The sequence below is a fragment of the Eleutherodactylus coqui genome, chromosome 2 (genome assembly GCF_035609145.1).
Source record: "Eleutherodactylus coqui strain aEleCoq1 chromosome 2, aEleCoq1.hap1, whole genome shotgun sequence".
Classification (NCBI taxonomy): Eukaryota; Metazoa; Chordata; class Amphibia; order Anura; family Eleutherodactylidae; genus Eleutherodactylus; species Eleutherodactylus coqui.
In genome coordinates this window covers 312,539,439-312,564,592 of record NC_089838.1, presented here as the reverse complement: position 1 = coordinate 312,564,592, position 25,154 = coordinate 312,539,439, and the positions used below count along the sequence as shown (strand labels likewise).

The following is a 25,154-nucleotide window of genomic DNA, read 5'->3' as shown; positions in this document are numbered from 1 at the left end:
GCCTTTTTTACTGCCGGCCGATATACGCTACGATCTGGGGAGTATAAACTCGTGAATGGGTGCACAAATCTAACGTTTGTGCGCCCGTTCAGACGGCATGGGCCCCGACGCATTTAATGTTGAGGCTGCCATGCCATTGCCCCTTCCTCACCGGCTCACGCTGCTAAACTTCCTCCCACCTCCCTTCTCCGGCCGCTGTCATTGGCTCCCATAGGTGCCCATGCAGCGGCCGATGTATTTCGGTCGGGAAAATAGTTACAGGACTATGTTTTGGGCCAGGCCGGGCGCTTTTATGTTGCGGGAATACTGCCACGTGATCTGGTGCACTTAAATCCAATGCACCAGATTGTAGCGTATATCGGACGAACGTGAAAACAGCAGGCCAGTATACACTCGTGGGAAAGAACCCTAAGGCCTCATGTCCACGGGGTAATTCTATTATCAAATCCCCCACCCGCACACGTGAGCCGCAGGTCAAGTTGGCCATAGGATATCATTGACCACCCGAGGCTATTTTAAGTGATTTACGGATTTCACGCACGTGCTCCATTTTAGGCCTCATGTCCACGGGGAAAATCAGGCCCGCTACGGATTTTCCATGTAGAATCCGTAGCGGGTCCCTCCTGCCCTGCGGACATGAGCGCTGAAAATAAGAATTAACTCACCTCTCGCACGCTCCGGATCTTCCCTTCTTCGCGGCGTCATCTTCTCTCCGTCGCGGCCGGATCTTCTTTCTTCGGCCCGGCGGATGTGTACGGCACGTCGGTTACGTGCCGCGCGCATGCGCCGGCCCGAAGAAAAAAGATCCGGCCGTGACGGAGAAAAGATGAAGCCGCGAAGAAGGGAAGATCCGGAGCAGGTGAGTATGTTCTGATTTTGGTCTCCGGCGGATCCAGACTGCTTCCATAGAAGCCCGCGGGAGCTGTCCCCGTGGGAGACCCGCACGAAAATGGAGCATGGTCCAGATTTTTTCATGGTCCTTTTTTTTTTTAAATCCCTTTTATTGACCATCCGCGGGTATTTATCTACCCGCGGGTGGTCAATGCATCCCTATGGGGTGCGGATCTGCATGGGGGTGATCCGCTGTGGATCTTAAATCATATTTTGCCCGTGGACACGAGGCCTAAAGGCTCCTGCGCACTTGTGTTTTTCTAGCACGTTTTTTTCATGCGATCGTCAATGGGACTTTCTAATGTTTTTGTGCGTTTTTAACATAAGAAAGTGCCATTAACAATCACGTGAAAAAACGTGCAAGAAAACCGCAAGCGTGCCGGAGCTCCGAGACACAGAACCTGTGTATATGTCCGGCCGCGGGCTCCGGGAGGGCTTGTAGTTTGCGCTGGTCCCAGTTTACGGTTCATGTGACCCTTGCATTACTTTTCGTGTTTTTCGGGCAGCCTAAGAAAAGAAAAAAAGAGCCGTCCTGGCGTTACTTTATGAAGTCCCTTCTGGTGTTCACCGCATGCGATAAACATCATATCTTCAGTGTTTGGGTCGTTACGCACGCGGTAATACCTTTTTATAAGTATTTTATTAGTTTAAAAAGGGTTTTTGTGAGGAAAAAATACTGGATTTTTTAATTTAAACTTTACTGAACTTTTTTCCTGATGAAATTGGCTGCTGGATGGGTAGGATAATACACCGCAGTACTCACAGGTAGTGCAGTCTACAATGTCTGTGGTCGGCCTATTAGACCCTGCCGGAGGTGAGAGGCTGAGTTACATGACACACTCGGAGGCCTGCCATAGGAAGCCATGTGATGTGGACAGGTAACAGAAGGAACCCCTTCCCATTTAGGTTGTGGCATAGAAGGGGTTAAGCAGCCAGGTTTCTGCACTCCTGGCAGTTACAGCCTGTCAGTCAGCTCATTAGTGACAGCCATAATAAGGCATACTGACAGCCATTCAGGGGTTAATATGTAAAATACCTCACATCTGCCATAACTTTCCAGGAATGTATTGTCCCTCTTGCTATGAAGCTGCCCGCCGCTCCTCCAGCCTGTAATCCCGGGCAGCTTCTACAGCGCGGTAGAACAGTCTAGAAACGCCTCACACCTTCTTCCTCACAGCTCTTCCCGCCCTTCGCTCCCCTCACAACACACGGAGCCGCTAACCACGCCCACTTACAACTTCCCGCCTCCTGGCTCTGAGCCCCACCGCCGTTCATTCCATAATCCTCACAGGCCACGCCTTCTCAATTCTGCTTCCAATCAGAGCAGGGCGGCGTATTGCGTCATCTTAGCACAATCTAGACGCGACGTGCGACGGGAAGGAAAACAAGGCTGACTGGAGGCGGAGTCTTCTGATCTACCCGCGAAGATGATTGGAGGACCAGTCTGTGACGTCAGGAAAAGGGCGGCTGACCGGATTGAGGCCGGGGAAGTGACGTCAGAGTGAGGGCAGTGGGTGGATAGTGTGCCAGAGCCTTCCAGAAGGAGAGCGATCCCGGCAGCCTCCTGCAGAGTCCAGGTAGGGGCCTCTAGTGATATAATGTAATAGGATGCACTATATAGTAGTAGGAGGGCTGGGAATATAACACATGTATTACAGTGCAGTAGCATTTACATGGACACTATAAACTACTGCAATTATACCGGCACTGCTTACAAGTCTGCTCCAAAATTATAACTCAGCACTGAGTATGGCATGCTTGGCATTGTTGTTCTCCTGAGCTCATGCATGTCATGCTTGGAGTTAGTGCAACTGTTTATACACTCATTGTCAGAACCAACCAACCAACCCCCCCCCCCCCCCACTTCCCCCCACAAAAAAGTTGTCAGAAACGTATGGAACTTTCTCTGTGTGATTGACAGGTTGTTATGAGTGATTACAATATCAGAGCAAAAGGAGAATTTATCGTGGAGGACTGACCCCATGTAGGGAGGCTCTAGTACCCTGTTGTACCGCCTCTAGCTTGGATACAAGATGTGATGCAGGGGGTATGTAGGCTCTAGTACCCTGTTGTACCGCCTCTAGCTTAGATACAAGATGTGATATGGGCGGGCATGGAGGCTCTAGTACCCTGCTGTACCGCCTCTAGCTTGGATACAAGGTGTGATATGGGCGGGCATGGAGGCTCTAGTACCCTGTTGGGTCGCCTCTAGCTTGGATACAAGATGTGATGCAGGGGGTATGTAGGCTCTAGTACCCTGTTGTACCGCCTCTAGCTTAGATACAAGATGTGATATGGGCTGGCATGGAGGCTCTAGTACCCTCTTGTACCGCCTCTAGCTTAGATACAAGATGTGATATGGGCTGGCATGGAGGCTCTAGTACCCTGTTGTACCGCCTCTAGCTTAGATACAAGATGTGATATGAGCGGGCATGGAGGCTCTAGTACCCTGTTGTACCGCCTCTAGCTTGGATACAAGATGTGATGCAGGGGGTATGTAGGCTCTAGTACCCTGTTGTACCGCCTCTAGCTTAGATACAAGATGTGATATGGGCTGGCATGGAGGCTCTAGTACCCTGTTGTACTGCCTCTAGCTTAGATACAAGATGTGATATGGGCTGGCATGGAGGCTCTAGTACCCTGTTGTAACGCCTCTAGCTTAGATACAAGATGTGATATGGGCGGGCATGGAGGCTCTAGTACCCTGTTGTACTGCCTCTAGCTTAGATACAAGATGTGATATGGGCTGGCATGGAGGCATACAGGTTCTGCATGGTATCCTGTGGCATATCGCTCCACATTTGCTGTAACTGAACCTCTAGACTGTGGAAACTCGTAGCTTGTGGAAGTTGGCGTCCCAGATGGTCCCATACATGTCCTATTGGTGATAAATCTGGCGCCCGGGCAGCCACGGAAGTGTGACAATGTTATGGGGGCTTCCTGTGACCCCCTTGTGTGTGCGGCCGAGCATTATCCTGCTGGAAGCCGCCATGAGAGGAACACATGTGGCTGCAGGATGTCCTAAACATATCTCTGAGCTGTTGTTGTCCCTCGTACCACTACTAGGGGGGACCGACTGTCGTATGCAATGCCCCCCCCCCCCCCCCCCCCCAGACCAGCAGGGGGCAGTGTGCTGCTCTACAGACAAGACAGGATTGAGGTGCTCACCCCGTGGTCTCCAGACACGAACACCGCCGTGCTCAAACTAATCCTGGAATCATCGCTGAAGACAACTCGCTTCCACTCCATAGCCTCCAGTTTTATCTTTTATGATCCCACTGCAAACAGTGGGTGTCAAAGGCCGTGGATGTAATGGGAGCCGAGAGACCAAATGTCCTTCAGCCAAATTCCAGGAAATGGTTCAGACAGAGACCTGGGTGTAACGATGGCGGACAATGAGACAGTTGGAGCTGCTGGTGCTTGTTGGACGATCAGACGCTCCCCTCTACTGGTGGTCTGTCAGGGGTTCTAAGCTGGTCACCTTGTGTGCCCTCACACATCCACTGGTCCCAACACCCCCTAACAGTCTGGTCAGACGCTCCTCTCTACTGGTGGTCTGTAGGGGGCGTCCTGAGCCCGGTCACCTTGTGTGCCCTCACACATCCACCGGTCCCAACACCTCCTAACAGTCTGGTCAGAACGGCCGGTGGAGGACAATTCATCGATACGAGCATCCAGCTTCTCACATCCCAATAATGCGCCCCTCTCAGACTCTGGTAATGGGGTGAAATCTCTTCTCTGCGTCGTAGAGGCGTCTAGTGGTCAACAAACTCTACACAAGCGGAAGAAGAGGTCACTACACACAAAGGGCCTCCGAGAGCCTCTTATAGGCCAAGGGGGAACCAATTTTAGGGCCTCCGATGACAAGACCGTCCATCTAATCACCACAACTCTCATCATTAAATATTGGCCTGAGATGGAACTGCAGGACGGATAAAGGCCAATTTAGACACAACGATTATCACTCAAAAGCCGTCGCTTGAGCGATAATCGTTGTGTATAACTGCACTGACATCGTACATTTTTCGTTAAACAGTCGCTAATCGTTGTCTTTCAGCATGCTGAAAGACAACAATGAGCCTCATCAAGAATTCACAGCGGGACATGTTCTCATTACCCCGCACGGAGCGCACAGCTGTATATAAGCTGAGCGCTCCGTGGACAGCCGGGGTATTCATAACGCTGTGTTCTGCATACCCCGCTCGGAGCGCTCAGCTGTATAACAGCCAGGCGCTCCGAGCAGAAAACAACTGGATGTAGAAGACTAGCGGCTCTGCTTGTCTTCTGTATACCCCGCTCGGAGTGCGAAGTGATCGCTCAATGTTTGATTTGATCTTGGCTGCAATGAGTTCATGATCAGTGCCGCAGCCAGTGCCAGGAATGGTTTTTATTGCAACGACTGAACTTCGCCAATGGTGATTACACAGATTGTAATCAAGGGTTATTCATGAGTAATGCTTGTTTTACGTGGGATGACTTCTTGGCCCGATGTAACAAGCACCAATCAGCATGCATGTTGATTGGAACTCAATTCACTTTTTTTTTTTTTTTTTTTTAATTATGAATGAGTCAATAATTGGCTTATGGGGAAGAAGAGTCGCTGATGGGATAGCTCTTCAGCGGAGGCTGGTTGTACATCTCCCTATTCATATGGGAAGATGTACAGCCAGCCTACCGATCAGCTTGTTTATGCAAGCATGAAAATCTGATGAGCAAGCGTTTGCTGGCTCGTCAACGGATGATTGGGCCTGTTATACTGCCCAGTTGTCGGGTGAACCAGCTTTCTGATACTGTTGCATGAAGGGTTAAACCTAGTGACCGATTCCTTTTAAAAGCCAGTAACACTCAGCTGAACTCCTGAATGGAGTTTCTGATGTAAAGACGACCTTCATGAAAACACAACCATAGCAGACACACTGAACCAGCAAGGGATGCTGGGTAGAGATGAGCGAACGTACTCGGATAGGCACTATTCGTCCGAGTAATGTGCTTTATCCGAGTACCTCCCCGCTCGTCCTGAAAGATTCGGGGCGCTCCGCTGCTGACAGGTGAGTCGCAGCGGGGAGCGGGGCAGAGCGGGCGGGAGAGAAGGAGAGAAAGATCTCCCCTCCGTTCCTCCCCGCTCTCCCCTGCAGCTCCCCGCTCCGCAGCGCGTCCCGAATCTTTCAGGATGAGCGGAGAGGTACTCGGATAAAGCACATTACTCGGACGAGTAGTGCTTATCCGAGTACGTTCGCTCATCTCTAATGCTGGGAGATTCCAGCTGTGAAGTCTGCAGAACTTTTTTTTTTTTAAATCAATAGTTTTTATAAAATTTTTGAACATGTAAGAATTTCATGCCTCAAATACAGCAATACATTGAGTGTCACATGGAGGATATCATTGAGATTATAACATGTATCTACAAAGTGCCTCAAAGTTTCGTACAGCCCTGTTCTCTGTGGGTACATACGAAAACGCTGTACATACCTAATCGCGCTGCATATGTGCTGCGTTTGTACCCAACGTTTCTCAGAGACAATGGAGTGAAAGTTAAAAAAAAAAAAGAAGAAACCATGAAGCCGGTGCGTGAGGTTCGCTATCCTGCGCAGGCGTATGTGATCACAAACAGTGATGCGCAGCTCCACGTTAAAACTCTGTATATTACCAAGCGGTCTTGTGGGCCCGGCTTAAGACCCAATGTCCACGGGCGGATCTGATTTCTAGAATCCGTGTGGGTCACCCGTGCAGAAGATCCGCAAATCAAGCCGCATGGGCGTCCGCACATGAATTAAAGCATGCAGATTTGATTTGCGGACTTTTTTGGTCTGGAAATAAATTGCAGCATGCTTCATTTCAGTACGGTTTTCGCACGGACAGCTTCCGTTTGAAGTTAATGGAAGCCGTCCGATCCATGGCCCATCTGCAATTGAATTGTGGACGGGCCACGGATTCCATGGGAAAGCAGGAGTTTTTGAAAAAAAAAAATAGAAGCCACTGGTCAGATGATAAAGAAGCAACAAGCAGCACTGCGCTCACTAGATGCCGCCGGGTGCCCGGTGCATGAAGTGCTGAGAGCTTGAAGTCTTCGGCGGTGAGAGGGAGTGAGATCTTCTCCTTGACTGCGGAAGCGCAGCTGATTTTAAGTCAAAATCTGCACCCATGGTTTGGATTTTGACTCTGGATTAGATGCGGAATTTTAAGCAGAATGTTCCGCTGTGAAAATTCCGTGGTGTTTCCACTACGTGTAAACATACCTTTTCAAAGGGGTACTCCTATCTTACAAGGTGAGGCCATATTAACTTCTGGGACCCCACCGATTTATAGAATATTGGGCTACAGCACTAATTTAGCATTGCTATTTCCTGCTGCATTCCATTCAAATAAATAGGGCTGGCTGCAGTTCCCTGCACAGCCACGTGACTGGGGGTGTCGCTGTGCCTCTAGAGAATACTGCAGCCTCTTCATTCTCCAAATCGGTGGGGGTCACTGAAGTCAGTGCTAGTAATATGCCATCATTTTACAAGATGGGGATTAATCCTAATCCAGCTCCCGTATACTTGGCATTGTCAGGCAAAGCGGGAACATTCATAAGATCATACGGTTCTCTTTCCAGCGGAGAACGTAGTTCTTAAAAGGCCCAGCAAGGGGCGCTGCACACAATGTGCGACACACAGGCCGCTCTTGGCGTGAGCGCGTACCGCAGCACCATTGCAGAGAGTTGTCTTGAAGCAGCCACATGGTCTACTCTCGGCCCATTTTACAGATGGGGGGCTTCTGTTTTTCGGTGCCTTATAGTCCTGTTCTGAAGCCCCCCCCTGGGTGGGAAACCATGTATTTGTTTTGTGACTTATTCTGTTTGTCTCCCCTTTTAGATACCTCAGTAATCAGCAAGATGGTGGATTACAGTGTGTGGGATCATATTGAAGTGTCTGATGATGAAGACGACACTCATCCCAACATCGATACAGCTAGTTTGTTCCGATGGCGACACCAGGTAAGAACGTAATGGCGTGCATTCATATGTGGCGGATTAAGGTGCAGATACACATTGTTGCATTATTTTGCTGCAGCAAATTTCACGGTTTCAATTTTGGGGGTGAAGTCTGCTGCGGGTCCACATCCAAATCCGTTCAAGTCCATACCTATTGGTGGATTTTGGTGTGGATTTTCATCTGAGGAAAATCTGCACCAAATTTTCTGTGTCCAGAAAACCCCTTTCAGGGTGTATTCAAACACTATTGATGACTTATCATTAGGATAGATCATCAATAGCAGATCAGCAGAGGTCCATCGTTCAGGACCTCTTTCTGGCCGGAAAGCTACTTGCACTGTTCATTCAGCAGTGGCTCAGTTTGGTATTGCAGCTTTTTCTTGTTCATTTTGTTATGAGAAAATTGATATCCCTCTGACTTCACTGTACTGCTCCAAATTGGTTATTGAGAAGTACATGCATGCAGAGTCACGGACACTGACACAAGGCTTGAATCGACGTCGGTATGCTTCTGATTTATTAATAATATCATGGTACATATATACTCCAAATGAAGTAGCAATAGAAATGCATACCCCTAAAGTCATATGAACTCAATGATTGGCTTAGTTTATAATGATTAACATATGTTAACAACTTAAGGTGTGTTACTACTAAGACACATGATTCCTAAGAAACAGAAGAAATTAAACTTATACTGTGTTTATTTTTTATAAAAATGCTAAGGTGGGGGCTTGAGTAGTTTCTCTTAACACCGGTGGGGTCCCAGAGCGCTCTCTTGAGTAAGATCTATTGGAGGGTGGTTTGAGACTTGAGACCCATGCGTAACAACTTTATTAGGAGAGATCCGCAATACCAAACTGGGCCTTCTGTTAGCAGGCTAGCTATTTAAGAGCTGATCAGTGGGGTTTGCCATCCAGGACCTCAGCGATGTTGTAGGTACAACTTCCATTGAAATGTACGGGGGGCTCTGACTGCAATACCGATCAGCTATGGATGACCTATTTTGTGACTTGGTCATTAATATTTAAGATCTAGAAAACCCCTTTAAATTTTCTTGATGGCAAACCTACATATATCATCAGGTTCCTAATTGCTGTGGATGCAATTATAGCAACCGCTCAGCTGTGAGAAGGCATCGGTCTTTACGAGTTTTCAGCATATGGGTGTATTTACTGATTTGATTGATCCTGCTTTATCTCCTCCTGCCTGGCACAGGCCCGTGTTGAAAGGATGGAGCAGTTTGAGAAAGAGAAAGAAGAACTTGAGAAAGGGGCGAATGACTGTAAAAAGAAACTTGCGGATTGTCAGAAGAAGCTGAAAGATCTTGATGTTCAGGATCGTGAGAAGGGAGACCCTGAGAAGCTGAAAAAGGAATTGGATCAGCTGAAGAAAGAGGAGAAAAAGTGGCAGAAGAAAGAAGATGACCTCAAGAAGAAAGAGAAGACCGTGCCGTGGAACGTGGACACCCTCAGCAAGGAGGGGTTCAGCAAGGTATGAGCGGTGGTGATAGCGACTCCTGGTGGGCTGCTTAGTCTGACGTGCTGTCGGGGAGGGAAGTGGAACCTTCTTTGATGTCTGTGTTAATATCTTTGTACCCGTTGGTCGCTGACCGTACTCAGAACTGTTTGATTGCTTTTTCCAGAGTGTTTTCAACGTAAAAGCAGACACGAAGGAGGAGACGGAGGAGCAAAAGGAACAAAAGCACAAGACCTTTGTAGAAAAGAATCTCAAGGCGCTAAAACATTTTGGTTAGTGACACAACTATAGGAAAAATACAAATTATATCGCTAACTCCTTACCAACACATATGGCGTACGCCTGGTGTTGGCGGATGGAGCAGGGTCATGAGCTGAGCGTGCTCCATATATAGCTGCTGTCAGCTGTATTTGATAGCTAGCCGATAACCTCATATATGCCCCTGTCAGAGGGGGCTGCCCCTGTGTCGCCAACAGAGTGATATCGATGTGGCGTTTAACTACCATGGTAGTCTGCGGGTCGTCTTATTACGCCTGGTGTGTTGCAGGGTTTTATAGGTTGTAAAAGTACAGTTTACTCGATTACAGAAGAATTGCAGCATATCGTACATGTAATCAGACAATCGCTAGTGGAAGTGACAAATCAGGTTTAAAGGGGTTGTCCCGAGGCAGCAAGTGGGTCTGTACACTTCTGCATGGCCATAATAATGCACTTTGTAATGTACATTGTGCATTAATTATGAGCCATGCAGAAGTTATAAAAAGTTTTATACTTACCTGTTCCGTTGCTGGCGTCCTCGTCTCCATGGTGCCGACTAATTTTCGCCCTCCGATGGCCAAATTAGCCGCGCTTGCGCAGTCCGGGTCTTCTGCAGTCTTCTATGGGGCTCCGTGTAGCTCCGTGTAGCTCCGCCCCGTCACGTGCCGATTCCAGCCAATCAGGAGGCTGGAATCGGCAGTGGACCGCACAGAAGAGCTGCGGTCCACGGAGGAAGAGGCCATCTTCAGCGGTGAGTAGAGAAGTCACCGGAGCGCGGGGATTCAGGTAAGCGCTCCGGTGAGCTTTCTTTACCTCCCTGCATCGGGGTTGTCTCGCGCCGAACGGGGGGGGGGGTTGAAAAAAAAAAAAACCCGTTTCGGCGCGGGACAACCCCTTTAATAAAGTTTTAATTTGAAAAAAAAAAAAAGTAAATGTAAAAATATAAAATAAAAAAAAAATACTTTTCTCAGTCGTCACACGAAAAAATAAAGTATGATGAGTCTGTAAAAGTCCAAATAATTAAAATGGCACCATTTTTTTTCTACACAGTAAATGCAGTTTAAAAAAAATAAAATAAATAAATTTATATCTAAGTTTTTTTTGTTTTTTTTTTTGGTCACCGTTTCTAAAAGACAATAAAAGTCTTTGAGCTCATTCACTTAGGTGTAAGTGTATTTCGGTCCATGAACACAGCCTACTCATCGACCAGAACTCGCCTATTCTTTTTGTATTTTGGCCTAGCTTGTTGCAAATTTTTTTTAATTTTTTTTATTGCACCTGTGATTGATGCTTAATTACATGTGCAAGAAAGGCTATGCATGTATTATGTGTATTTGCACAGTCCCATTCACATGAATCGACTACTTTGATGCTCAATATGAACTGAAATAGGACATGCTGCGTTTTTTGGGGGTTTTTTCCATGCAACTAAAACTTGTGTGCAGCGTGCCTACACATAAGTAACCCCACTGAAATCAATGGGTCTTATTTACTGCGTATTATGTGGCATATTAATGCCCCTGGGAATGAGGCCTTAGGGCGCACTCACACGGGCGAATATTGTCCGCGTAATACGCAGTTCCTAAAAGACCTTCTCAAACTAGTAGGAAAGGAGACCCCTAATAGCCCGCCCTTCAGAGGGGATTTTCAGCACAAAAGCATCATTTTAGGTAAAATAAAGTGATCAGCACTTTTGCTAGTTTATCACATTTGCTATCTAAGTTGTCTCAAAGTGCAGCGCCATATATAATAATTATACAGATACTATTAATTAAAGCCTTATGAACCCTCAAAGGAAAAAAAAACCCATTCATGCCTGAATCCTGCATAATATAAGGATTGTGTAGACTGGATGCGATGGTAGCAGCCCCCCAGCTGTGAGAAGCATGAAGGTGAATTCACATTGCTGTGTTTTGTGAAATCTCATTGGACAAGCCACAACCGATTTCACAAAAAACCACCTACGAGCTCCCCGTCTGCATCGGCTGGGGTTATTGCAGCAGACGTTGCAGCTTTCATCACAAGTATAATTTTGCGCCCCCTTCTGGTAAACTATATACCTGTACATAGATGTAATATGCAGCATAAAGTAATGTATCAATTACAGAATGGCGCTACTGATGTGCAGGGTCAGCCCTGTATGAATGGGTCTAGCGTGGAAATGCTCTTTCCTGATAGTAATGACATCCATAGTACGCGGAGTTACAGGGGAGCTTTACACCGTCTATTTACAGTATGTGTGTGGGTGGCTGCGCCTCGTGGCCTGGGACCGGACTTCGGCTGGGTTAGTTTTTTTGCTGTGGCAGCTGTCCCATCCGTAATGTTATCTCCTCTCTCTCCTATAAGGGATGCTACACCGCTGGGACGACAGCCAGAAGTACCTGTCTGATAACCCTCACCTGGTGTGCGAGGAGACCGCCAACTACCTGGTCATCTGGTGTATTGACCTGGAAGTAGAAGAGGTGAGAACATGTATTGGACTATTCAGTTCATCCCGTCCCTATAGCCTGCAGCAGATCCTGGGAGTACGACTGTTCACAGGCAGAATGTTACGGCAGCAGTATGCAGTCCTAAGCTCTCACTCACGACCTGAAGGTTGTTCAATCCCCGCATGGTTCAGGTAGCTGGCTCAAGGTTGACTCGTCCTTCCATCCTTCCGAGGTCGGTAAAATGAGCACCCAGCTTGCTGGGAGGTAATAAAAAAAACTACCTGAAAGCACTGCACTATACAAATAACAGGTCCCTTCTCTTTTCTGTACTGCGGATGTGAGCGGAAGTGCCGTACAGTCTTTTTTTTTTTCTTTTAAACTCTTGCTTTATCACAGAATCCACGGCCCGACCGCAATGTCAATGGATGGGCCGTGGATCAGACTGCTTCCACTGACTTCAATGGATGCTATCCGCACTAAAATGGAGCATGCTGCGATTTGTTTTCCGCTTGCAGAATCTGGAAAATAAAGTTGAAGTGCGGACACACGTTTCCCTATGGGCGGCTTGATCTGCAGATCTTTCGCGCAGGTCCTGCAAATTAAATCCGCCCGTGGACATGAGGCCTTTTTAATAGAAACTTTTACCCTTGTGGCCCCATTTGGTATTGCAGCTCAGTCCCATTCACATGCATGGGTCTGAGCTGCAATACTAAACACAGCCTATAAATAACAATATGAAGGTGCTCTACACATAAGGCTACATTCACACAGGTGAGAATCTCAGGTGTTGCGAGGCGCACAAAACCTGAACAAATATGAACACCATTCTTTTGAATGGATTTATTCACATAAGCATTTTTTTTCCCCACTGCCTCACAGTGGGGCTGCGAGGATACAAATCGCAGCATGTCCTACCTTTTGGCCTTCCCTGGGAATGCCTTGCCCATTGTTTTCAATTGGACCTTAACCCCTTCCCGCTTCAGGACGTACCGGTACGTCCTGGGGATAGCGCAGGATCACATATGATCCCGCGATATCCCGCAGCGGGAGCCGGCTGTCAGTCACAGCCGGCGTCCCGCTGTTAACCCCTTCCCTGCCGCGATCTAAGTAGATCGCGGCAGGGAAAGAGTTCACAGAGGGATCACGCTCCCTCTGTGTCTCCGGCCGGCTATCGCGATGTCCTCACGAGAGCCCGGCCTGTCACCATGGCAACAGGACGCCAGACACTGGCGTCCTGTATTGCCTGTGCCTATAATCGCTGTACAAGCGATAAGGCATGGCAGAGCAGTAGCTCTGCCATGCCTTATGACAGCGATAATAGGCATAGTGCTCCAAGTCCCTCAGAGGGACTCGAATAGTGTAAAAAAAAAAAAAAAAAAAAAAAGAAAAACGTAAAAAAATATATTAAAAAAACCCTTTTTTATGCTTTTTCTAATATTAGCAAAAAAAATGAAAACCCCACATATTGGGTATTGACGCGTCCGTAACGACGTGTACAAAAAGTTGAACACGCTTTTTATTTTGTACGACAAAAAGCGTTAAAAAAAACGCTAAAAAACAGGCAAAATGCTAATTTTTAGCATTTTGCCTCACAAAAAAATGCAATAAAAGTGATCAAAAAAGCCGTACATTCCCCAAAATGGTACCAATAAAAACTACAGCTCGTCTCACAAAAAATAAGCCCTTATAGAGCTCCGTACATAGAAAAATAAAAAAGTTACAGGACTTTGAATGCAGCTATAGAGAAAAAAAAAAGATTTCCAAAAAAAGGGGGGTTTTATTGCAAAAAAGTGTAAAAACCTAAAAAAAAATATAACAATTTTGGTATCGTTGTTACCGTACCGACCCGCAGAAAAAATTTACTGGGTCATTTATGCTGCATGATTAACGCTGTAAAAAAAAGAAAAAGAAATCTATGGCAGAATTGATGCGTTTTCTCTCCCTGTTATCATAAAAAAAAAATTTACAATATTGTCTATGTACCCAAAAGTGGCACCGATAAAAACTACAGCTCGCCACGCAAAAAACAAGCCCTTATACGGCCGCGCCGACGGAAAAATAAAAAAGTTATGGCTTTTGAAAAATGGAGATGGAAAAATACCAAAAAATCGCTTGGTCCTCAACGCCAAAATAGGCCGTGTCATTAAGGGGTTAAAAGACCTCGCCTGGCGTGCAGTGTTTTCCACTGAAATCAATGGGAAACACTTGCGATCATTTGCGTATAAAACGTGCGCCTGAGGATCACAATTTCAAAGAATTGATGCGATGCGGTTTGGAATAAAAAATGCCTCGCATCAGCATGGAATACGCACGTTGGCAATCGCGAGTTACACAGGGAGATGTGCCGCTGACAACGTTTATTTTTTGCGTTTGTCCATTTTCAGCCGGCATAAAAATCGGCGCCGGCTCGGGCACTTATGTAGTTTAATCACTGATCGTTCACATAGGAATATGAAATGCTGAACGATTAGTGAACGAGATCTGCGCCATTCTCAACTAGAATCGTGCAGGCTAAACTCGCTGCTCGAGCGGGTGACGTCACCAGTCCATTTACTCGTACGAAGAATCTCGTTCAGTGTAAGAGGGGCAAGATATAGTGAAATCATTATATGTGTTGTGTTACCTATTAAGTAAACATTCCGTATGTAAATCAATGGAGACTTGTTTGCCTCTGAGATAACCCCTTGTGTTTGCTTACCGCAGAAGCACGCCCTTATGGAACAAGTCGCCCACCAGACGATCGTCATGCAGTTTATTCTGGAGCTGGCCAAGAGCCTGAAGGTTGATCCCAGAGCATGCTTCCGCCAGTTCTTTAACAGGATAAAGGTTAGTAATTAATGACAGGAGGGTAGAGGGCTTCTCTGTGCTAATTTATTTAAAGGGGTTGTCGAGCTTTAAGCTATTGATGATCTATCAGAATGGGGCATCAATACTGGATCGGCAAGAGTCCATTGTATTTTGCAGCAGCTGGGGTTGGTATTGCAGTGGGAACAGTGCCTGCAATACCAATCCAGGCCACTGCAAAGTGTATGGAGCTGTGGACGACTGACACTCAATTGTTGATGACCTGTCCTGAGTATAGGTCATCAGTTCAAAGCTAGACACACCCTTTTAAAAGAGTTATCCAGTTTGTACTTTAGAGACATATGGATGTAATTGCTGTGGGGTTCACTATTCAGTATGCTCTTCTACTAGCCAATGTAGACTGCCACTACAAAGGGTGGGGATCCTTTTGGAACACCCTGTGTCCATGGATGGCTTGTTGATTTTAAGTTGACCCACCACTACCCTGCAACACGAACTGCACACGGCCCCATTATTGTCTACAAAGCTATACACATACATGCATGTTTTGGGGGGGGGGGGGGTTCACACAGACCCATGGTTCACATGAAAAACTCATGGCATGTCCTTCTTTCTGTCTATATCACGAATGAGCACAAGAACATGGGCGTTATCTGATGCCAGTTGTGCCCTAGTATCTCAAGCACAGCAGCACACAGACCCATTTTATCCAATTAGGGTATTCACACAGCCTTCCTTCCACATGAGCCGATGGCCCGTGTGAAAATGAATTGGGGCATGTCCTTCTTTGGTCTGTATCATAGAGCAGAATCAGACATGCGACGTTCACTGCTAGCACACAGATGGATGTAGGCCCGTGTATTGTCAAATGCAAGTAGCATCCGACAATCTCTGGCACAACTTGCATACGCCCCCTAAAAGGGCCCAAAATATAAGAATGGAAGTAAATGAAGATTGGGTGACCAGAGAAGAGGCGCCCCCCCCCCCCCCCCCCCCCCCCCACACACACACACACTCCCTCTTAGACTTTCATGTGCACTAACAGAGCGTATAAAGAGAGGTTGGCCTGATATATAGTCCAGTATTCCGTCATCCATGCCCATTATATGGTACAGACAATATAGTACTGACTTCTGCTAATGTCCTGCAGACCGCTGACCAGCAATATGTGGACGCCTTCACTGACGAGTTGGAAGCTTTCAAGGAAAGAGTTCGAGAACGAGCAAAAGTCCGAATAGAAAAGGCATTGAAAGAATATGAAGAAGAGGAGAAGAAGAAGAGACTGGGACCCGGAGGGCTGGATCCTGTGGAGGTTTACGAGGGTCTTCCACCTGTAAGTCAACACCCACACATCCCATAATGGTAGCCTAGCAATAAGTGTGACAGAAAGGTGGATGTGGAGGAAGATTCGCTGCTGTTTTGATCAATACAGGGCTCCAAAACAAGACCCAGATCACAGCTCTAGCCGCTATCTGGCCTGAGTGAGAGACTTTTAACAGCTAGATGTATAAGGCCAGTTTAACATCTGCGTTGGAACCTCTGCCGCAGACCCATCTCAAAATAACGGAAGAAAAAACACTTCAAGCTGTGCTTTTTCTTCTGTCTAAAAGCCGGGCAGATGAGCGGAAACCGAACAGACTCCATTATAGTCAGTGGGGGCCATGCGCTGCTGTTCGGTTCTGTCCTGAGAAGGAGATATTCGGCCACTGGCATTCTCCTTTCCTACTACCTGAATTTAACAGGAAAGTGAAATCGCCCTTAAGATAGGTCATTGACCAGGAAAGGGTTAATTGAATTGTGTGAGATTAGGAAGATAAAGGTCCTGCTTTTTCAAAAACAGCGACACTCGGTATTGCAACTTTGTCGCATTCATATTTATAAGGGAGCTGTGATGCTTTGAAAACCTGCCCTGACCATGTCCTGCTGATCTAGGTCATTACAGACTCTGAATTTGAGAACCCGTGATTCTAGTTACTAACAGCAAGCGGAGATCTTGAAAATAGTACGGCACTGAAAAAAAATGACATTAGAAAATTGAACGTTCACCATATATTGATTAAATAAGGCGTTCCACGTCTTCTGACATCTATTTTATTAAAATGCCCTATGAAATAAAAATTCTGGAGCATTTTTTTAACTCTGCCTCGTATCGTTCCTCTGTTGTTCCTCCTGGAATTGAGTAAACAAATTGATAACCTCTTGTTACTGTTACCCTTGTCAGTTGGCTGTGTCCATACTCAGTGTAAGGGTATAGACCCGTGTTGCGGTGGCCATAACTATGCAGATATCGGGCGCATTGTGTTTGTCATGGTTTTCATATTCATAATAGCTGCACAATTTTTGCGAGTACACAGCGGCTGTGCCCAGAATGAGAGATAGATAGATAGATAGATTTTTTTTTTTTTTTTTTCCCAATGGAACTGCTGTTTACCTGCAAAATAGCGCAACCTTTGACAAATCAATTTAAAAAAATGCCAGCCTTAAAGGGGTTGTCCCGCGCCGAAACGTTTTTTTTTTTTTTCAATAGGCCCCCCGTTCGGCGCGAGACAAACCCAATGCATGTGTTTAAAAAAAAAAAAACGTTTAGTACTTACCCGAATCCCCGCGCTGCGGCGACTTCTTCCTTACCTTAGCAAGATGGCCGCCGGGATCTTCACCCACGATGCACCGCGGGTCTTCTCCCATGGTGCACCATGGGCTCTGTGCGGTCCATTGCCGATTCCAGCCTCCTGATGGGCTGCAATCGGCAGCTGCAATCGGACCAGCTCTCCGGCACGAGCGGCCCCATTCACCAGGGAGAAGACCGGACTGCGCAAGCGCGTCTAATCGGGCGATTAGACGCTGAAATTAGACGGCACCATGGAGACGAGGACGCCAGCAACGGAGCAGGTAAGTGAATAACTTCTGTATGGCTCATATTTAATGCATGATGTATATTACAAAGTGCATTAATATGGCCATACAGAAGTGTATAACCCCACTTGCTGCCGCGGGACAACCCCTTTAATGCAGCTAGTGTCGGCGTGACTTTTTCCGCTGCATGCGGCCAACGCAAAAATGGGTCCTGGCCTGAGCTTGAACGCGGGGGACACCCTGCTGACAGGGACAACAGCAACACCCAGTTATCAACTTATTAATGCAGTTCAAGGAGGAATAACAGAGGAACGAGACAACGCAGAGATCCGGCAGCCAGGTGAGTGTGCCGTCTTACAGGAGCACGGCCCGTCCTGGGTACAAGAACCGTTCTGGGCTCGTGTGCAGAATCCCCGCCATGGGCAAACAACATTTGCATGCACTTCCTGCAAAGGAATGAGGAAATAAAATGAGCGGTCTGTACTTCTCTGGAAACTAGATTCCTTCCCAGAAAATGGCCAGGCTCCTTGGATGTGCAGCCTAATCCCATCACCCCCCCTACCGCAACTTTCAGGATAACCATCACTAGCATTAGAGGCCGGGGACTCCTACGAGTATAGATCGTTTCTTTATTATATGTGTCAAATTAGGAAATTCAGATTTGGGACAAAATGGGATAAAAAATAAAAAATGATTCTGCTATTAATGTCTATATTTTTTTCTTTGCTTGGTTTCCATGGTTACTGCTCCTTTTATGGAGTGGTTAATGTATCGTTAGTACATAGAAGCTTTAGGTTGTATAGTTGTTTTTGGACTGCCATCCAGGTAACTTATGTCAGGAGTAAATGGGCGTATTCATTATTGCATCTCTGGAGCGTGAAAAATATACCCTGCGTGTTCATCGTTGCATCTCTGGAGCGCACGCTCGGGCATTCATCATTACTGGGACGGGGTGTGCTTGCTTCTTTCAAAAGCGGGGTTGGAGGCAGATCACAAATGTGGCAATGTCCAATTGTGCAGCAGTGAAGCGGATCCAGAGACTGCAAGCGTCATATAAGGAAGTTATTAATTTTCATTAAAAATTACTTCTCCGTTTGCTCTTTCTAAATTAGTTTTGAGATGTCGAAACTTCTGATCACTGGGGTCCGGCTGCTGAGACCCCCACCGACCGCTAGAACGAGCCAGCAGAAGCACTTGTCTGAGGACTGGCACTGCTCACCAGCTGAAGGTAGCAAAAATAGAAAGCCAATGTGCCCGTCTTCAGTTGGCACGCTGTGACAGCAGTCAGTCGAGCGCTTTAACTGGCTTGTTCTATGTTTGATGAAGTTGGGTCATGCTTGATGCGTTGGTTATTTCATATGCCGGAGCGTGAGCTCTCTGCTCCATGATTCACCCACAGGTTACTCTGGGAGCAGCCCAAGGGTGTAATGGTGAATACACCTAATGAGAGCAGTGAATATACTGTGTATGTGTGTATATATATGTGTATGTGTGTATATATATATATATATATATATATATATATATATATATATATAATTATAATTATAGAAGGTGATTCAAAAAGAATAGTGCAAAAGTAAAGCTGATATATTCATACATGAATTGACCTACAACAGCCGGAATGACCTGAAACGATAGAAGAACTCCCAAGTTTTTAAAGGGTTTTTTTGAGACCAAAGTCAAATTCCAATATAGTCTGAAATTTAGATTTGACCCACAAAATCATAAGGAGAACATAATAACTTCATGCTGCTGGTTTGTAACGTTTTCTCTTTTTTTTCCCTCCCTTTCTATAGGAGTTACAGAAATGCTTTGATACGAAAGACATTCAGATGCTGCAGGACACGATTAGCAAAATGGAAGCTAATGTAAGTCGGTAAAGTGGGTTATTGTGCCTTTAGAATGAGGATAATGAGCGGACGGACTGAAACTGAGCTGCTTTGTTGGGTCTCATAACTTGCAGGTTCTGTTTTAGGGGATTGTGTTTTTTTTTTTTGTTTTTTTTTTACAGGTTTGAGGAAACTTTAGAAAAACTTTTAACCCCCATTTTATTCCCTGCTTCACACTGGCGAGGGCAATAGTGGGCCGTGAATTGCAGCCCGATATCACCCTCGCCATTCATGCGAAAGTCCCGTGGATGCGAGGTGTTATCGTGTGAAAACAAGCTGGCATCACTGTGGGATTGCAGGAATCCCCGCCGCGGCAGCCACAGCAGAGGATTGGGATATTCTCCCATTGCTTTCGATTGGCCCAGCGGGGACTGTTGCTGGTGGCCCAATTGAAAACAATGGGCGATGTCGCAGAAAGATAGAACATGTTGCAATGTGTTTCCCGCATCGCAGCTCGGTGCCATTCAGGAAAACATCGTTCTTGTGAATGAACCTATTCGAAAAAATGGGTTTCATATTTGTGCGTCTTGCAATGCACAAATCTCGCACAATTTTCACACCAGTGTGAAGGCGCCCTTAGGAAACCAAATCAAAGTTGTAGTGCGAGTCTCTATGACTTTATACAAGTGAGCGCTTGTACAAGATGGAGGCAACACTCACATAATTAACCCCATCGATATGTTTTTTGCTACTTTTGAAAGGTAACGAAAAACATAAGAAAACTTCCCGGTTATCCGTTTTCCATGCGCCCATGACTGTACCAGTGATATACCGCCTCCCGTACAGACAGGAACCTCCCAGATCTCTTTAACCCCTTCCCGCTATAGGACGTACAGTTATGTCCTGCAGGGTCGGGGTATGTATGAAGAGAGATCGCGCTGCCATCTCTCTTCATCCATCATGGGTGCAGGTTGTTTTATTACAGCTGACACCCGGCAGCAATAGCTGCAATCGGCTGCGCAGCTGATTTGCGGTTGTTAATTCTTTTAAATACCACTAACAATTTTGATGAGATCACGGGAGCGTGCAAGTGTCATGGCAGCCGGGGACCTTCTGAAAGGTCCCAGGGCTGTCTTGGTAGTAAGCCTGTCAAGCCATGCCCTTGGGGTGGCTTGATAGAATGCCTGCCCGATCGCAGTATGATGTAATGCTATGGCATTATATCATACTGCAGAAGCGATCAAAGCATCGCATGTTGTGGTCCCCGTTGCATAGCCGCACTGTGGCAAAACCGCTGCGTTTGCAGTGCAATGCAGCACAAATGTGTTTGGGCAAAAAGCTGTTCTCACAGGACGGATTTTTTCTGCACAGCCGCAGTGCGGAAATGCAACTGCGGCGCGGTTTTTCATGGAGCGGAGTTACGCATGTGCAACTTCTGCGTCCAGAACTTTGGGATCCGCCCAGCCTCAAATCTTGGAATCTGTTGGGCATACCACTGATCAACAAGTTATTCCCTCTGCTGCTGAGATGGGAATACCCCTTTAAACTTTTGCTGCATTGACCGCTTAAGGACCAAGCACTGTAAATTCACGGCACTTGGTCCTGGGATTTAATCCTGCCTGATAGCAGAAATATGGCGCAGTATTAAAGCCTATGTTGCTGCAATCCATCAGGAGCAGCTCGGGTTGTCGGCTATTGGGCCTCCCTCACACGGGGCGTTTTTGTAAAGCAGTGCTGAAAACGCTGTACTAGGCTCCCATTCATTTCAATGGGGCTGCTCACACAAGGCTGAAAACGCTGCATTTTGAAAGCGTTGTATGTTCTATTCTTGGCCGTTTTCAGCCCCGCGTCTCCCATTGAGATGAATGGGCAGCGGTTTCAGCACTGCTGAAAACGAGGCACAACTTTGTACTGCGTTTTTATAGCGTTAAACGAAGGTTGCCGTGCCAGCAAGTCTGAAACAAAGTTTCCAGCTTCCTTGGCTATGCATGCCAACATTGCTGTAAATGCAGCGTTGAAAAACACCTGTGTGAGAGAGGCCTTAGTCACAGATGAGGGCCCGGAGGAGAAGGGAGAAGCATTTTTTTAACCATTTCTGCCTTCTCCTTTCCGTGATATAGCGCTTAATCACATGACTGCCGGAAACCCCCTGGCATAGCAGAGCTTCAGGGTCCTAGCAGACCCTGATCAGCTCTATTAGTGACCATTGTCACTACAGGGGCATGTTTTTCCCTGTAACTGGGGTTCCTATGGATGTTCCAGCTACAGTGGAAAAGTGTGTAATAAAAAAAAAGACCCTGTGAATGTCCCCTATTCAGGTCTTATATGACGTAATAGGGATCATAAATGGTAAAAAAAAAAATTTTAATAAATAAAAAAAATTACAGAATAAAATAAAAATATATACATAAAAAAGAGAATGACCCAAAGCCGATTCCAACCAAAACCATCGCCATATATGCCCTGTAATGCAAAACCATACATGTTATATATCAAAACATCCAAAGCAAAATGAAGAACCCATTTCTGTACTTTATTAGCATAAATAAACTAATTTTTAAAAAAAGCAACTATGAATGTTATATCTTCTTTATTAGCTTTTTACCCCCAATAAAACTAAAAACGGGGGAAAAACGTGATGGAAAAAAAAGTCATATGTCACGGAAAAAAAACACAGCAAAAATAATATTGGTAGCTAAAGGGAAAAAAATAGGACACTAAAACCACCGCATGGGTAAAATCGCTAAAAAGTGTCTGGTCCTTAAAGGGGTTGTCCCGCGAAACAAAGTGGGGTTATACACTTCTGTATGGCCATATTAATGCACTTTGTAATGTACATTGTGCATTAATTATGAGCCATACAGAAGTTATTCACTTACCTGTTCCGTTGCTAGCGTCCTCGTCTCCATGGTGCCGTCTAATCTTCAGCGTCTAATCGCCCGATTAGACGCGCTTGCGCAGTCCGGTCTTCTCCCTTCTGAATGGGGCCGCTCGTGCCAGAGAGCGGCTCCTCGTAGCTCCGCCCCGTGTGCCGATTCCAGCCAATCAGGAGGCTGGAATCGGCAATGGACCGCACAGAAGACCTGCGGTCCACCGAGGGTGAAGATCCCGGCGGCCATTTTCACAAGGTAAGTAAGAAGTCACCGGAGCGCGGGGATTCGGGTAAGTACTACCCTTTTTTTTTTTTTTTTTTAAGCCCTGCATCGTGTTTGTCTCGCGCCGAACGGGGGGGCTATTGAAAAAAAGAAAACCCCGTTTCGACGTGGGACAACCCCTTTAAGGGGTTCATAGAAGTCCATGGAGAAAATCACTCAAGTAGTTTGTTGCACTTGTGTTCACCACTAGGTGGCACTCAATGCTATGAGTTCTACTCATTGACCCCTGCAGTCCGAGCCCTGTGAATGTGACGCTATTGGGTTATGTCCATCACCAATTTTCTCCTTTTGTTTTTTTCATCCCATAGGAAGCTAGGTTTTATATGAAACAGTGCATCGACTCCGGGCTGTGGGTCCCAAATGCCAAAGGAGACGGTCCTGACCTGGAGGGCGCAGACACAGAACCAGTCTACGAAGAGGCCAAAAATGAGTCCACCGAGCACAGTGCGGCATGTTAAGGCTCTGCTCATGGAAAGATGGCGTCTCCAAAGCGGCTCCCAACGTCGTGCAATAGAATTAGCAGGATCTCTTCTGCGGGACTTTTACCTATTTTTTTTAACCCTTAAGAGGTGCAGCCAATGCTATTGACCTTCCTCTAAATGATGGAACCAAACAGAAGGCTGATGCAAGCAGAGTACAGAAGGGGAACAATGATCCATACTGGTGACACTGGGAACGAGGGATGTAACTCCGATCCCTGTATTCCTCCCCAAGCTCCATGATCTCTGGTGGATAGTTCACTGTTGTTTTTGTTAGTTTTCTTCTTCTCCACCTAGGACTACGGATTTGTGAGGCTGCTTTATCCCTCAGGGCTGAATGGGTTAGACGGCTTCCCAGGAACAGATAGAATCCCTCTAGTGCAGATTAGGGATGGATTCCTACAGCTGGCGTGTCGTGCCTATATCAATACAGGGATAGCGGCAGTCTTGTGTCCTGTGTGGCTGTGATTCATTTGCTTGTTCTGCTTCCATGTTAATGTTACAGCACTGAGAAGAACATAAAAGTTACCTTTTTTTTCACTAGATGATTACAATGTATTTTTTTCTGTGGACTGACATCCTTGTAACTTATTTAACTATGAGGGCTCTCTGTGAACCCGGAATACTTGCGGCCATCAAGATGCTAATCAATGCAAGTTACTCTATCCATTGGCAGTGGGGAGTGTGCAGCTTTTAAGCCCATAAGGAATACCCATACACCTATTAATGGCGGCCATTAACCCCTTGAGTGGCGGGTTTCCTACCACCCTGTCGTGCCCACCAGGGCAGGTTTTTTAAAATGGTCTAATCATTGAATTTCAACTAATTTTGCAGTTGCGTCTCAAGAGCCATAACTTTTTCATTTTTCCATTGACATGGCCATATGAGGGCTTGTTTTTTGCGGGACAAGTTGTGATTTTTTTTTTTTTTTTTAACGGGGGAGGAAAAAAAGAAATGGGGAAAAAAGAAAAAAAGGGGCCATGTCATTAAGGGGTTAAATAATGTATTAACTTCCTTCTCTGGGTCATTACGACGCATGGATACCACATGTGTGATTTGTATTTTTGATTTTTTACAAAGTAAAGGGAGACAAGTGTTTTTATTTTTTTTTATAATTTTTTAACTTTTTTTTTTTTTTTTAATTTTAATTTTTTGTCCCTTTAGGGGACTTCCACAGGGACCCATCAGGACCCCCTGATCACATTCCGGGGGTCCGATGGTGACAGCCCTTTACATGCTGCAGTGACAGCCCTTTACATGCTGCAGTCACATAGACTGCAGCATGTAAAGGGTTAACACAGCAGAGATCGGAGGTTTTCTCTGATCTCTGCTGTAAGAGCTAGTACCTAGCTGTTCTCTGACAGCCAAGCACCAAGCTCTCCCTGCCACAGAGTCGGCTTGCTTCTGACAAGCCGATGGTCTCTATGGCAACCTGTAAACAAAGCAGGACATTGCCGATATGCCGGCAATATCTTCTGCTGGTTTTTCAAAGCCCTTGCTTTGTTCTCTGTGGGTCTGTGCAGGCAGAGCACACTGTCACAGCTTGTGGCATTGTGCTCTGCAGCTCCCATAGTGATACATAGCCCGGAAATCTTCCGGGCTATGTTGCTATGAGCAGTGGAGCTCGTCCCGGAAAATTTCTGGGCGTGCCACTCAAGGGGTTAAGGGGCTTTATTCTGCGCTGTGTTTAATGGCGGCTGCATCAGAAGCCTGGCACGGGTCTCCTGTGCCAGGGAGAGTGGGTGCTCAGCTGTTTAAGCAGGTGCCAGGCTGTTATCGGAGACTGGAGAAACCTCTGATCCCTGCTGTTTAACTCTTTCTATGCTACAATCAGTGTGACCATGACATGTAAAACGCTCACTGAATGAGGGGGCTCCCTCACCCATCGGACCCCCATGATGTGTTCACTGGGTCCCAATGAGTGTGGGAAATCTACATTAGGAAGTGATGTCACTTTTTTTATGCACATGGAATAAATCTGAACTATATAAACTACATTG

At 46.3% G+C, this 25,154-nt stretch overlaps 1 protein-coding gene across 1 annotated transcript; it reads left to right on the top strand.

Annotated features, from left to right (window-relative positions):
• Window positions 1-2,335: 2,335 nt before the first annotated feature.
• CDC37 (cell division cycle 37, HSP90 cochaperone) lies at window positions 2,336-23,697 on the top strand. Its single transcript, XM_066593576.1, has 9 exons — window positions 2,336-2,468; window positions 7,746-7,867; window positions 9,083-9,358; window positions 9,510-9,615; window positions 11,948-12,063; window positions 14,734-14,856; window positions 15,986-16,168; window positions 19,488-19,559; window positions 22,984-23,697. The coding sequence occupies exons 2-9, from the start codon at window positions 7,766-7,768 to the stop codon at window positions 23,131-23,133; spliced, it is 1,128 nt and encodes a 375-aa protein (XP_066449673.1). The 5' UTR covers window positions 2,336-2,468; window positions 7,746-7,765; the 3' UTR covers window positions 23,134-23,697.
• The last annotated feature ends 1,457 nt before the right edge of the window (window positions 23,698-25,154 follow it).